Source organism: Eleutherodactylus coqui, chromosome 5 (genome assembly GCF_035609145.1).
Source record: "Eleutherodactylus coqui strain aEleCoq1 chromosome 5, aEleCoq1.hap1, whole genome shotgun sequence".
Taxonomy (NCBI): Eukaryota; Metazoa; Chordata; class Amphibia; order Anura; family Eleutherodactylidae; genus Eleutherodactylus; species Eleutherodactylus coqui.
In genome coordinates, this window is record NC_089841.1 from 125,955,643 (window position 1) to 125,970,354 (window position 14,712).

The 14,712-nt window shown below is 39.5% G+C and overlaps 1 protein-coding gene across 3 annotated transcripts in view; it reads right to left on the reverse strand.

Moving 5' to 3' along the window:
* LOX (lysyl oxidase) overlaps positions 1 to 14,712 on the reverse strand; it is a 79,462-nt gene that overhangs the window by 39,215 nt on the left and 25,535 nt on the right. For 2 of the 3 annotated variants that reach the window (XM_066603110.1, XM_066603111.1), the window contains exon 2: positions 7,687 to 7,795. In XM_066603110.1, coding sequence (XP_066459207.1) covers positions 7,687 to 7,795 — 109 coding nt within the window. Of the gene's footprint in view, positions 1 to 7,686; positions 7,796 to 13,424; positions 14,062 to 14,712 lie in introns of those variants that run through there. The other variant, XM_066603112.1, reaches the window with a different exon arrangement.

The window sequence follows — 14,712 nt, forward strand, 5'->3', positions numbered from 1 at the left end:
AATTGATGATGATTAAACACGTTTCTGGGTAAATTTGTTCTTTAAAATAACTTTATTTCTGTCCAGGGAGAAAAGGTGGTTAGTGTAGAAAAATTCTTCAAGGAAATAGACCAAAAATTTGAAATGCATATTTGAAAATTGTCTGCAAGCCAAATCTAAATGATGTAAAAACATAAGCTAGAAAATTAGGCTTTGTGTGCATGCTTAAAATCACGGCTTTCTGGTGGCTTTTGGTTCAGATAAAATTAGAGGCTCCAGTAGAACCTTCCATGTAACTTCATGGTTTCCCTATTGGTAAAAAGGTGTCTAGCAATAGTCATAGGACTTTTAACTCACCTAGGTTTTTGTGGAACTCTAAGCCCACTCTCACACATGCGCTTTTTACCACGATTACTGTGGCATTTTGAACACCGCACTAATTGTGAGATAACGCTCCCATTGATTTCAATGGGGCCTCTCAGACCTGCTCTTGAACACGGCATTTTCTAACGCTATGATTTTTGAGCGCTGTCTGCTGTATTTTGGTGTGTTTTTGTGCTTTTTATTAACACACCTCATCACCCATCAGAATGATGGGGTGCGTTAAAAAATGCTGTTGAACAAAAAGTAACCTGCGTTGAAAAATACAGATAAAAATAACAGTTAAATGCCGCAATCAAAATAAAAAGAGCTGCCTAATTCTAGCTCAAGTTTCATATTTGGTATGTTTTTGATGTATGAATTGGGCGTTACCTACTTACAGTAATGATTAATTAATGACATTGACTATATGTTTGGAGTTGTTGTCCTGCTGCAGAATAAATTCAGGGCCAATCAGACGCCTTCTTTTCTTGAAAAACTTACTTTCCAGCACTTTTTCCACACCTGCCTAAATCTTTTGCACAGTACTGTATGTGCACGGAAGTTTTTTTAAGAGCATGGCTTGACTGGCAGAATGATGTACTATTTTTCATCACCACAATCTGGTTACAAATTCTTTTTATTACAAGTATGACAGATTGCTAACAACGTAATTTGTTGCTGGAATCAGCTGTGATGATGAAGTGGAATGACTTGGAACAAAGCCACACAACAAGTCCTCCAGGGCTAGTAAATTGTAGTTGCATAATTATACTTGGCAAAAAGAATATTCTAATTTTATGCCTTTTTATTTAACTTTTTCAATTCATAAAAAATGTTGGCATTTCTTCCTATATGTAAGCAAAAGCATAGCATAAGCAATAGTAAGCACATATTATACTTATGCCATACCAGCCAGAAGAGTACAGGGAACAAAGATAGGCTTTTTAAAAATTCTTATTTACCACACTAATTCCAGTGCCAAGAGACTTGTCTGTGCAGAAAAATAATAAGGGGAATACAGACAAAAGGTAACTACTCTTGCATGTAGGTAACTAAGGACCATACAAAACATGACCAGTGTGTAGGCACTGCTCAGAGGATGTTGGCACATGAATTGTTAGGCTTACTTTACAATGAACTATCTTTATTCTTCAACATAGATAGCATAGGCAATGTATTTTTACTCCAGAATGGGGTCTTCTTCAAACATAAAATACAGTCTGAACATATTGCATATTTGTAATGCTAACCTAAACTCTGCCACACCCAGAAGGCAGAGCCAGGTATCATCAAAACCTAAGGGCCCATTTAGACAAGACGAATTTCGGCAAACGATACCCGATACTCGCCCCTGTGTGTCCTCGCTCCTGTGCTGTTGCACAGGAGCTAGTAGTGCTGGCTCACTCACAGAGCGGCCAGCACGGGGGCGGGGAGGCTGCAGGAGATTTCACTCCTCGCTCTCCTCCGCCCCTCTTCATTGATTTAACATAGCGGCTGTTCAATACTGAACGGCTGCTATTTACACTGAGCGATCAGCGATCAGCTCACCGTCCATCGTTTATGCAGCATAAAATTTATAAATCAGTGGATTTATAAATTGGCTGAGCAGCGTTTGTCTCAGCAGAGTCTCTGCATCTCTGGGAGTGGCTTCTCCTCACTCCACAGCAGGCATCGCTAAAGCTGCCGGAGATGAAGAGATGAACGCCACTCAGCAAATTAATAAATCCTGCCTCCACAATGCGGTGGCTGTGATTAGTTCTCGACCGCTGCTCAGCCAATCAATGTAGCGGTCGAAAAATCAATCAGAACCATCGCTTCCTGGAGGAGGGATTTATGATACCGTTACCAGGAAGCTATCTTCTGTCGGCGGCTGAGGACTGCAAGCAAGGATGCCAGAGCCCTGGAGACCAGCAGGAGGACCCGAACCGAGCCTGCTATGTAAGTATAATAAGACATCACCCAAAAACAAGACCTAGTGCCTCTTTTGGGACAAAAATTAGGTCAGGCAGGGTCTTATTTTGGGGGAAACACAGTATGTGTAGGACTGCAGAGGGTCCTGTATATGATTGTCTATAGCAGAGGTGGTTCTCCAGTTGTTACAAAATACAACTGTAGCTTCAGGCATATCAGAGTTGTAGTTTTTCAAAAGCTGTAGAGCTACATAGTAGATTAGTAACTGACTAACTATCTGCTATATTTCATGTAGCATCCCTGAAGTAGCTGAAGTTTAGTTTTTAGGAATACTATTAGGAGTAATGTGAAATACAAGTAGGGCTCTCTCTCTGGGTCTGCATTTTGCAACCCTTGCCTTAGTCACAGTTTGGCTGAATGTTTGAAGTAAAGTATAAAGTGGTGTTATGTTCTGAGATACATTCCATACCTCTGTCAAGTCAAGAATGTATCAGTCTAATTCGAATAACTATTTCAGTAGAACACTTGGGAAGCCTATGAAGAAAATACAGTGGATAACTTAAGACATTCTCCATTATTTTTATGCCTTGTCTTTGCTTTTTCAGGATGTACTCTTATATATTCTACATCTTGTGTCTTTATTAGAAAACAATTATACATACCATATTTTTTTTATTGCACCAGAAATGTTTTCTATCTCCCCCTTTTCCCTTCTTCCAGTCAACTTGTAGGCCTCCTTTACACAATGCTTTGTTTTCTTGTAAAATGAATTTGGCTGGAGTTTCCGTCGCAGATCCGGCTGAAAATACCGGAAGAAAAAGCGCAGCATGCACTACGGAGCAGGAAAGTGAAATCCCTACCGCAGATGGAAAACCACCCTTTAAATTTGTTTTTCACTGCGGTTTTAGTTGCATTATTTATTTACTTACAATAGTAATATGCATTTTTCTGGTGTTTCTAAAGGCCTATAGAGAAGCATTATGAAAATAAAACAGCACAGACCATAAAAGCATGAAGGAAAACTGCAACTAAAACACCACAAAAAGGTAAGGGGAAGGGACTTGTAATTTGTATAGCACCAACATATTCCGCTGAGCTTTCAGGTAATTTGCTTATTACCCCCCCCCCCCCCCCCAGCAAGCTGGGTATTCATTTTACTGACCTCGGAAGAGTAGAAGGCTGAGTCAACCTTGAGCTGGCTACCTGAACCAAGCGGTTATTGAACCCGCAACCTTCAGGTCATGAGTAAGAGCTTAGGATTGCTTTCTGCTGCCTAACACTTGTTTGTAGTAAATTCACTATAGACTTTTAGCATACAAAGAGGCTTCTAAAAAGGCAAAAAATCTCACAATAAAAAGTGCTTCTTTTCATAAAACGCTGTGTGTGAAACTACTCTGTGGCTACTTTTTCTCTTACTTTTCTACCTTTTTGCACTCCTCCAGTTTAGGGGGCTTTGTCTCCTACTTTTCTTCAACTGCCCTTCCTCCTGCATCCAATCTAATTACCTTTTCTCAGGTCCACCATGCAATGTATAAAAGGAATAGGTAATGTCATTGGGTGGTGCTTGTAAGTGCCACAGGTTTAGGACTCATAACGGCTTACATCACAAATCTGTGTATCAGGTTGTATGAAGATTCTCATTGTCTACTGTTGTACTACAGCACACTGCCATTGCTTCTAGATATGTTGAAGCCTCTCAGTGTCCTCTTTCTCCAGCTTAAATTATTTATTAGAAATAATTAACTTCCGGTTAATCTTAATTTTTGTACCAGTGTTTTTGACCTGTCTCAATACTTTTGGTCTGTCCACAAGAGTTAAGCACCTTTTTGGATTTTATAACCGTTTTCATATGCAGCTTCTTAAGTTTCTGACCGTTCTCAGCATCATTTGCCAATTCTATGTTATGTATTATGATCTGTGTTTTTCCTTAGTCTTCCTTATTTATTTGGTCTTGTTAAGTTAATTCTGGGAGCAACCAGTAGTTGAGTAGCAGATCTTTATTCTGTGCTAGAGTCAATGTTTAGCCTTGTCTGCCCTTAGAGACTGTTTAATACTGTGACATCTTGGCTCTTATTCCTTCTTTTCTGTCTGCCTCTCCGGTTTTGACAGTGGCTTATCAGGGAAATCTATATAAATATACAGTTAACTGATATTATTTTAATCTGTTTTTTAATAACTCAGAATGTCTGATAATCTTAAACATGTTACCAGAACAGAAATGTTATATCTTGAAAGGTTTCACAAAGCCAGAAATACAAGACTGATGGACCAATAATAAAAATCAACGACCATCAGATAATTCAGTGCAGAATAATGTCCTAACTCAGCTTCTATTAGATCCCTTGATGACAGATTAAGGAATTCTACAATATTTTGAAGCCTTTTTTTAACCCTTTTCAATCCAATTTTGGATTCATGGTTTCCTAGGGGGCTTTCTCTGTCTGCCATTATACAATGGCGCCATCTGCTGGTTAGAGCTAGTACTGCAGTATGGGACATTATGGAGAGGCCCCCGACAACAGAGTAGCCAGTAATATACAGTAAGAATACCCAGCCAGACGTCTTCCGACATCGGAGCTGTACAGCCTTCAATCAGATGTCAGACAGTGGATTGGAAAGGGTTAATCCAGTTCTTCACTTAACCAAAACTTGTGACTTTTGCCCTTTTATAAATAGTAACCAAGTTTTCCTAAAGCATATCTTTTAAAAAAATAGATGCGATGGCTACCATTTGGAACCACTCTATGAACCTGCAGCTACATTCTGAAGATAACGGAAGACAAAGTGCTACATGAACAACAGAGCAGGAAAGCAGAATCCCCCTCTTCCTACCACACACAGCTTTAGAACCAAATAACGCAAACACAACAGCACTTGTGCGTACCCTATCAAATAAGAGAGGCTCCTTTCCGTGTATGTTGCGAGCTCCCAAAAGGAGTCTGGATGCGTGACCCCTATAAAGTCCAGCAAGCATTGATGTGTTGGAGCCGCAAAGCAGGGTACAGTCTCTGTTATCAGCCAGAGGAGATGAATATACACATATACAATACCGAGGTGATCCTGCACATACTCAGACTGGACACCAGCGTGAGGGCATTGAGCACTGAAGTGGTTTATGACCTTGGGCTGCTCCATATGATGCCATGAAACCATCACCCGCACCTGCAACTGGGTTCTATTGGTTTTTGCGAGGTAACACCTGCTGACTATTGTGTTTTTAAATGTTGTGTTTCTATTGGCTAAGATTTTACTTGTGATGTGTATATATATATATATATATATATATATATATATATATCCGTGTATCTGGGCTTTGGTGACTGCGGCGACAGCCAAAACATTGGCATCAAGCCTGTGTGTGGCTTACAGATGGAATTCCTTTAATTCTTTGCATTTCCATACACAGCTTTAGATACGGTGAAGAAGTTTATAAATCACACATTTCTTGTATAAACACAAATCAGACATTCATTCTGCGATGACTCTAAATGATCAACCTATAAGTGGTATACAGCTGCTAATACATATCGGAATAATGTCAATAGACCCTGCCAAAACCTGCAAAATGTGTCAATAATCTAATGTACAGGTCCGGCGGCTTTTTTCTAACAGAAGATGATGAGGAAACTGAGCACCAAGCATAGTAACATACTGTGTGAAGCTGAAAAAAAAGATATATGTCCATCCAGTTCAGTCAATTGCCACCCAGTGTTGATTCAGAGGAAGGCAAAAAAAAAACCATTAGGTAGAAGACACATTTCCTGATTTTAGGGGCAAACAAACTGTCTTGACTCCAATATGGCAATCAGAATAAATCCCTGGATCACAACCCCTCTGAAGGAATCAGTGGCTGTGACTTATAATATTGTAACACCCAAGAAAGGCGTCCAGACTCCTCTTGTACTCTCTTACTGTGTTTGTTGTCACCACGTCCTCACACAGAGAGTTCCATACTCTCACTGCTCTTACAGTAAAGAACCCCATTCTATCTTGGTGTGGAAACCTTCTTTTCTCTAGATGTAGAAGATACCCCCTTGTTACAATCACAGTCCTGGGTATAAGTAGACTAGTAATTATTAGATAAATAGAGTACCAGTGTTTCTGGTTTCACAATGCACCACACAGCTGTGCTTCCAGCACATCACACACATGGCACTGCTACATACATTATTCACCCCATAGAACAGGGACCAGAAGCAGCACAGCACTGGAGATGAAGGACCTGTGATGATAGCACCATCACGCTTGTCCCTGATCACATGATAGTGACGCTCATCCTGAGTGAATGACTTACATGCTCCGCCCCTGGTCACATGACAGTGACATCGTCAAAGGTCCTGTATCCTTGTGCAGATTAGGGGCGGACTACAAACTTCCTTTGGCTTCAATTGCTATGGAATACTAGCGAACACCTTGCCAGACAACAGCCATGTGCGTACAGGACCTTTGATGACTTTACCGTCATGTGATCAGGGGCGGAGCATGAAGTTACTCACAAACTCACTCCCTACACACTCATGCATGAATGGACAGGTCGTCGTTAGTATTTTAATAATGGGAGAGATCTCTGTATTGTCCCTTGACATATTTATGCATAGTAATTAAGTCACCTCTTAGCCTTTTTTTCCCTAAACTAAATAATCCCAATTTTGATAACATATATGGGTATTATAGAACGCCTATTCCATTTATTAATTTAGTTGCCCGTCTTTGAACCCGCTCATGCTCTAATATGTCATTCTTGAGTATCAGTGCCTAAAACTGTACATAAAATTCCAAATGTTCTTGCCATGTACCCTAACATCTCTTTTGATACACTCCATGATCCTATTTGCCTTGGCAGCAGCTACCTGACACTAGTTGCTCCAGTTAAGTTAGCATTTAACTAAAATCCCCAAGTCCTTTCCCATGTCAGTTTTACCCAGTGTTTTCTAATTTAGTGTGTACTGGTGACATGCATTTTTTTCTGCCCATGTGCATAACCTTACATTTATCAGCATTATTACCTCCTTTGCCACTTTTCTGCCCGAGCTCCAGATCTATTGGTTCTGCCCTTTATCCTGATCCATTTGCAACCCTGTCCTCTGTTGTCTTAATCCCTTTACATAGTTTTGTATCATCAGCACATATTGATATTTTACTGTACAATCCCTCCATAAGATTACTAAAAAATGTATTAAAAAGAATAACATGGTGGAATTGAACATTCTTGATCCTATTGTTCCGTTGGGTGATAAGCCACTGCTAGAAGCCAACCATGTACAGTATGTGGGTAGGTCAGGTAAGATACAGTAGCCATTGGACATGCAGGAGAACATATTTCAAGCACAACAAATGACTGTCACTTCCTACTATGCCAACATTAAATATTATAACACCACATCCAAAGAACCAGATAATGGGCTTTAACATTATATGACAACTTAGACTGACCTTGCAAGACAGTTCTCTTCAGCTGCACATCGCAGGCTGTACATGGACATTCTCTGCACATAAATGGAGGCCTGGATGTAGTAGGGATCTGGGACCAAGTCTGGAAGGCCTAAAGAGATGAAAACATTATTCAGTATTACAGTATTTAGCTACCGTACAAGGATGCAAAGGGAGTTACACATAATGTAATGAATCCTCTTTGACACAATACATGATGACTTGGAAGCAAAAAACAACAGGTAAGTGCAAGAATATGGCCAATGTTTAGAAGGGCCAAATTGTAATGGATTAGATTACTGGGTCTGAGAATGCCAAAAAGTATAGTCCTTCATAGCTATGCTGTTCTCTAATGGCTTTCGCCTCTTTCAGCAGGACAATGTGCCTGTCACACTGCAAAAAGTGTTTAGTAATGGCTTAAGGAGCAAGATCTTATTAAATGTATGCATTACCATTAAGATATGTTGTTAAGAGGGCTTGTTGGTGTTGCATATACAGTACCATATTATATGTTATGTTATTTGGACTCATGCAGTAACATTTGCATGGGGTGGACTCTTATGATGGGAGCTTTTTAAAAATGTTTTTAAGTGTTCTTAAATATGGCAGTAACATGTTCTTGCTCTCAGTAAGAGAAACAAAATAATCTTGTAGATATGATACCTTTTAATGGCTAACAAAAGGAAATGATGTTATCCCTTTGCAATCCAATTTTGGATTCAGGGTTTCCTAGGGGTCTTTCTCTTTCTGCGATTATACAATATCGCCATCTGCTGGCTAGAGCCAGTACTGCGGTATGGGACATGCTGGAGAGGTCGCCCCGACAACAGAGCGGCCAGTAATCTACAGTAAGAATACCCTGCCGGACATCTTCTGACATTGGAGCTGTATAGCCTTCAATCAGAATGTCTTTAGACGTCAGACAGTGGATTGGAAAGGGTTAATAGTGCCATCTTTTGAGACTACTTACAGTAGCTCTCTGCATCAGTAAGTTCTAATAAAATATCTGAAGAAACCCATATATACACACAAGGGTGGATATCTGGGGTGATTTGTTTGCATTTAAAAAGTAACATGATGAGTATGAAGAGTAAATCCTTAATTCATCCACAGACAGAAGGGTGAGAATGTTCTTGTATCTCAGTAGATGTTAGTTCAGAGGCCTCACACCCCAATGATCCCTTTACCAGATCTCTCAGATGTTGTAACCCGCCATAAAACATTTGTGGAGCTCATCTTCTTTAAACAAAAATGAATCATGTCATGTCTCTGATTTGAACGCAGGACTAAATCTCTCCAAAGGCTTTGTAACCATATCAGCAGCTTAAATGGGTGCTCTGAAAAAGTTAAACCATGACTATACATGCCTATGGTACAACCTTGATGCTTGACCTCAAGGAATGCTTTTTGTAAAGGTTTTTAACTGTTGGTAAGGCCATTCGCACACGAGAATAATACGTGAATCAATCAAATACATTGGATTACACAATTCCGCTCCCATTAATGGGATGGAATTGTGTAATCTGCTCATGGAAAATAGAACGCAGAATGTTCTATTTTGCCATGGATATCTGTGACATAGAGCCCATTGTTCTCTATGATTGTGGATCTACCCACAGCTCATATGTAATTACATTGCGTATGGCCTGCGGGTATCCACGTCATTGCTAAGCAACAGAGCAGGAAATATAAACCAACAGAAAAAAAGGTGTACTGTGCATGACTGCCTGCATGAATATGTGGTCATGCACAGAATATTACGCAGCTGTACGCAGGATCACTGCCGGGCTCACAGCTGGAATCTGCTGCAGGACTTCACAAGTGGATTCCCCATATGGCCGTGTGGGCCCAGCCTAATGAAGGTGAATCTCTATTACCAATATATATTCCTATAGCTCTATAGGGGAAAACCTAAGGGCTCACACCCACTGGAGTTTTTTAAACGCAATTGTCAATGGGATTTTCTAACGTTAAAAATGCATCGCTTTGCAATTTCTGTGCGATGCGCTTCTAACGTTAGAAAGTCCCATTGACAATCACGTGAAAAAAACGCAGCGATATCGCATGAAAAAAACTTGCAAGAAAAACGCAGGTGTGCAGGAGCCCTAAGGCTCCTTTTACAGCATGTCTGTCACCAGTCAGTTGGTATTCTATCAATATTTTTTTTCCTCCTATACATAGACCTTCTTCATGTTACATGAGAATAGCGTAAGCTAAATGTGCAAATAATTCTCTAATTAGATCCCACTGTTACCCTTTTGAGGCACCAGTAAAGTACAAACCAAGTATATCCAGAAACTACAGCTCTGAATGTACAGAACGTCTAATTATGATGTGATAACAATCTACTTCCAGATGTTTTATAGGAGGTGTAGGAAGATTGCCAGGAATTAGTTGCTGCTGCTTCACTTGTATAAACATCCCGCATACTTCATGCATTCACTAATAGATATGAAGATTCATGGCTGGTGCGGCTATCTTCCTGTAAAAAGGCAGTGGGAGGGTAAAACACATCTTCATGCATTCATAGGCCCAATGGCCACAGGCGGATCTGATCCGCAAATCAAGCTACCCATGGGGAAGCATGGGCATCCGCACATGAATTAAAGCATGCAGAATTGTTTTGCTGACCTTTTGGTCCAGAAAACAAATCGCAGCATGGTCCATTTCAGTGCGGTTCCCGCACGAACGGCTTTCATTGAAGTCAATGGAAGCCGTTCGATCCACGACCCGTCCGCAATTAAATTGCAGGTGGACCTCAGATTCCCCCGGAAAGCAGAAGTTTAAAAAAATCTCCACAGCCCATGTGCGGTGGCACACTGGCCGGCGCTACTGCACACATCCACAGTGAAGAAAATAGAAGACCCGGACAGGTACGCAGAAGACCCAGATGGGTAAGCAATGTCCTCAGCCGTGGGCAGGGTTCGATTCTGCTGCGGGCTCCCGCATGCAAAATCCGACCCGCCCGTAGACATGAGTCCTTACAGTAACTGACCTGTCAAAGATGTGAAAGAGTACTATCTTACAGATATATTTAAATAAATGCTCTATTAATTAATCTACTTTATTGCTCCCATGCCAGAAGCTGAATGTGGACTGAATGAGATTAATTAGACAAGCAGAAAGAGCAACTATGACCTCATGATGATAACACTGATCATCCACAATGATGACCAACCAAAGTCCTACATTTTTCATATTGATAGCATTCCTAATTGCATATGAAATTTTAACCCTTCCCTGTCACATCCATTTTTGATGGTAATTTTTTCATTATTCATTGCCGCCTTGCAAGGCACATATCTTTTCAATTTTTCCTTTAACACAGCTGCATTAGAGCTTTGTTTTTTTTGAGGAACTAGTTATATTTCATAATTGCATGCATAAATGTATTCTACCACATAATGTACTGGGAAACCTAGAAAAAAAAACTTTAGTGGGGTGGAATGGAAAAAAATGTGCAATTTTCTGTGATTTTATGGGTGGTTTTGTCTTTATGGTGTTCCCATTGTGGTTAAAAAGACATCTTAACTTCATTATGTGGGTTAGTATGTTTACAGTGATACCAAATTTGTTTAGTACAAGTATATGATTTAGTTTTTTATGTTTTTCTGCTCTTTTTAATTGCTTTATTCTGAGACACATAACTGTTTTATATTGCTGTCAATGGAACTATATGCAGGCTTGCAGGGTGAGCTGTAAGCTTTGTTGGTAGCATTTTGGGGTACATATCATTTTTTGATTACTTATATTTCAATTTTTTGGGGTGGCAAGGTGACCAAAAACAGCAATTCCTGCATTGATTTTCTTTTTATGGCATTTACCGTGTGAGATAAGTACAGATATAACAACATTTAACCTAATGCTGGTACTGTAACTGGCTGCAGCAAAGGATCTTGACAAGAAATCCATTAAAAAGCTATTGAAAAAGCAATAAAAAGTTCTGTTCTGTAGAATATTTAATGTGTTAACTTAAGTGTCAACTTAAAATTTGCTGCATTTGTATATAGATTTGTTGTGCAGCCCCCCTTTCCTTACTAGTTTATTTGGGGTTCCCTGGCTGAAATCCTTCCCCCTTGGTTTTACAGTAAATAGTTAGAAAGAAATGGATTCAACCGTTTTAGATTACAAGTTATTTAGTGGAGTTTCTGACACGGCACTGTTATATTTTAAACATTTGAATGCATCGTTTTTTCTCTTCTCTCATTTTCATGCTGTTTTCTACGCTCTCTCTTCTAATACAATAAACATTTCTTTAACAGAAAATCGCTAAATCTGTAACACAAAAGTTTAATAGCTCAGACTTTTATGGGTGTTGTGATACTAATTATATGGTACTTTTTTTTAGATTTTATGTCTTTTTATTTGCATTTTTTAAAATATCTTTAAAAATTGTATTACGTTTTTTTAATCCCACTAGAGGATTTTACCATCTGATCACTAGTATAATATAATACACCACAATTGTTCTGTAATGCAGTGAATTGTGCTGTAGGCATAATCCTGTTACACTCTGCTTCCGGTGGGCTGTAGTTGGATACTAAAATCACAAATCACTTGTACAGTATAATACACCGCAATTCTTCTTCTGTATTGCGGTGTATTACATTGTACAAGTGGACATTCTTAGGCCCTCAGTTGTCATAGCAACTTATCAAAATCACATCATTGCATAGTGGAGGGCTTATGGTGAGACAAATGGAGCTTCCTAACTCTGTCTAACTACTTAGATGACATGACCGCTATTGATTGTTATATCTTTGCACTTAAAGATTTGGGTAGGAGCTAGCTCCAATCCCAGTCATTACTGGTACATTTTAGCTGTTTAACACGGCCAGCACCCACCATGCATGGACTGTGTTCAGGTTCTAAGAGTGAGGAATGTAACTAAGCAGAGAGAGGATGGTAGGCACTTATGAAGACATCAAGTTGGAGAGTATTGAATAGAGCTTACCTGTAAATGTGAAAGTAACACAATGTTTCTACGATTGGCGGGTTTCACACAAAACACAAATGTACTATAACATACTAGACAAGCTCTCCTCCTGACATAGACCTGCTGTCAAACTACTTGTCCTGGCATCACTTGAGAGTAGAAGATCTATAGGAGTTAGACTAATACATATTCTATTACATGCTGTAAGGCATTTCAATTTGTAGGTACATCAAACATATCCAGAGTATTTGTTTGACATAAATATATGACTAACACACAATGTTAGACTTGTATAGACTTGTAGAAGGAAGATGGAATAAAGAAGTTGTCTAGTGAATCTTTAGACCATAGTTGGTTCATGAAAGACCCTTTGTTGGAAGTGTAAGAGTAAAACCTGGAATGAATTCCTTGTAAGAATTTGTTTCTTCTGACATAGCTGGAGTGTAATGAAATATAAAACTAGAAATATACATATAAGAATACGACTTGTATCCTGTTTGATTGACTTTACGTATCAGTTTCAAGCTAGCTGCAGATTTACATATTGCCTTCATGTGTGACATTAATCCAGGAAAATATGAATGAAACTAGTTTAGGAGAACTGTACGGTTTTTAGATATCTCTTGCCACAGTTCAGCCAGGCAGCCTAGAGCAAACCAAAACTAGATAGAAATTTAGACTATCTGTTCAACCTTCTGCTGATTTACTTAGATCTGAATGACTAGATTGTTTTGTAGACCATGTGAACACTATTAGTAGTACATGCTGCACTGTGTTGTCATGGTATACCTATTTAATATCTTACCATTCTGGAAATAACTTGTGCCATAGCCTGGTCTCTGTCTTTGGCTTGCTCTTCTTCTTTCGTATGTATCAAGATAGTTGGAATAGTCATTTTCTTCATGGTTTTTATATTGGTCATGTGGATCATCGCTTTGTATCACATTTGATCCTACTCTACTGCCTGTTGATGCATTGACTCTCTGTGGTTGTTGTCTATGTGAAGAATGGATTGTACCGTAAGTACTGTCTCTGCTCCTTCCATCATTTCCATAGTTTCTTGACCTTGACACCTGGAACCATAGTTGGGCAGGACTCTCTCTTGGCCTTTGCATAATTGTATGTTGTGAGCCCACTCTTTGGTTGCGGTTAGAAATGGAAGATTGAGGTCCTACAGCAGCCAAAGTGCCAGTCTGATTTTGGGTACTCAGCAAAATAATAGAACTTCTGGCTGTGTGAGCCACAGATTCTTGTCTTCTAGTAGGCTGATATTGAGGACCTTGACTCAGTAAGCTATAAACTCTTCCACTGTTTTGCCATTGTACTCTATGTCTCAAAAATGTGTTAAGTCCATTATGATTTCTCTGGCAGCTGCCTTCCAAAGTACAATAAAAGTACACCACAAGGTGCAGTAAAAATATACCAGCTAGTGAGCATCCCATGTTCTAGATCGTGTCCACAATTAGAGTAGATTAGAAACTAGTCAGTAATTGGTTCTGAAAAAATTGCTAAAACTTGCAGACTCAATATATTAGGTAGCAGTTAGCTGGAGAGAGGCTAGACCCTTCTCATCGTTCTAATAGTTTGCTGCTGCTGGTAATCCAGAAAGGGGAGGTGGATTAAAAGCACAGTTACCAGACCTCCCTTTAACTAAGTTTATAAAGCATGCAAGTGCAGAGGCTAAACAGAAATCCGCCTATCTGAACTAACATCAATTCAGCTCTGTAATGTAAATAATGGAAAACAGTTTTGGGAGTGGTCTGTACTATGTATAAGAGGGCTGTAGAGTTTCCATAGCATTTTAAACTAGGGAAAAAAACAATTTTGGCCCACATGTTTGTTTATTCACACTATCAATGGAGAACTTGTGACTTCACATATGTACCAGATCTGCTTGCTCCCCAGAGCTCATAAAGACCTGCACACTGTGAAAAGCACATCTCAAGAGGCAAAGGTGAGAGCCGTATGTTACATGCAAGCTATCCTGAGGATATAGATGATGAAGGAACACAGCCATGTCCAGACACATCTAGAAACTAGAAAAGTCAGGCTGGAAAGAGGAGAAAGAGATTTCTTTCCCTACATATGGTACA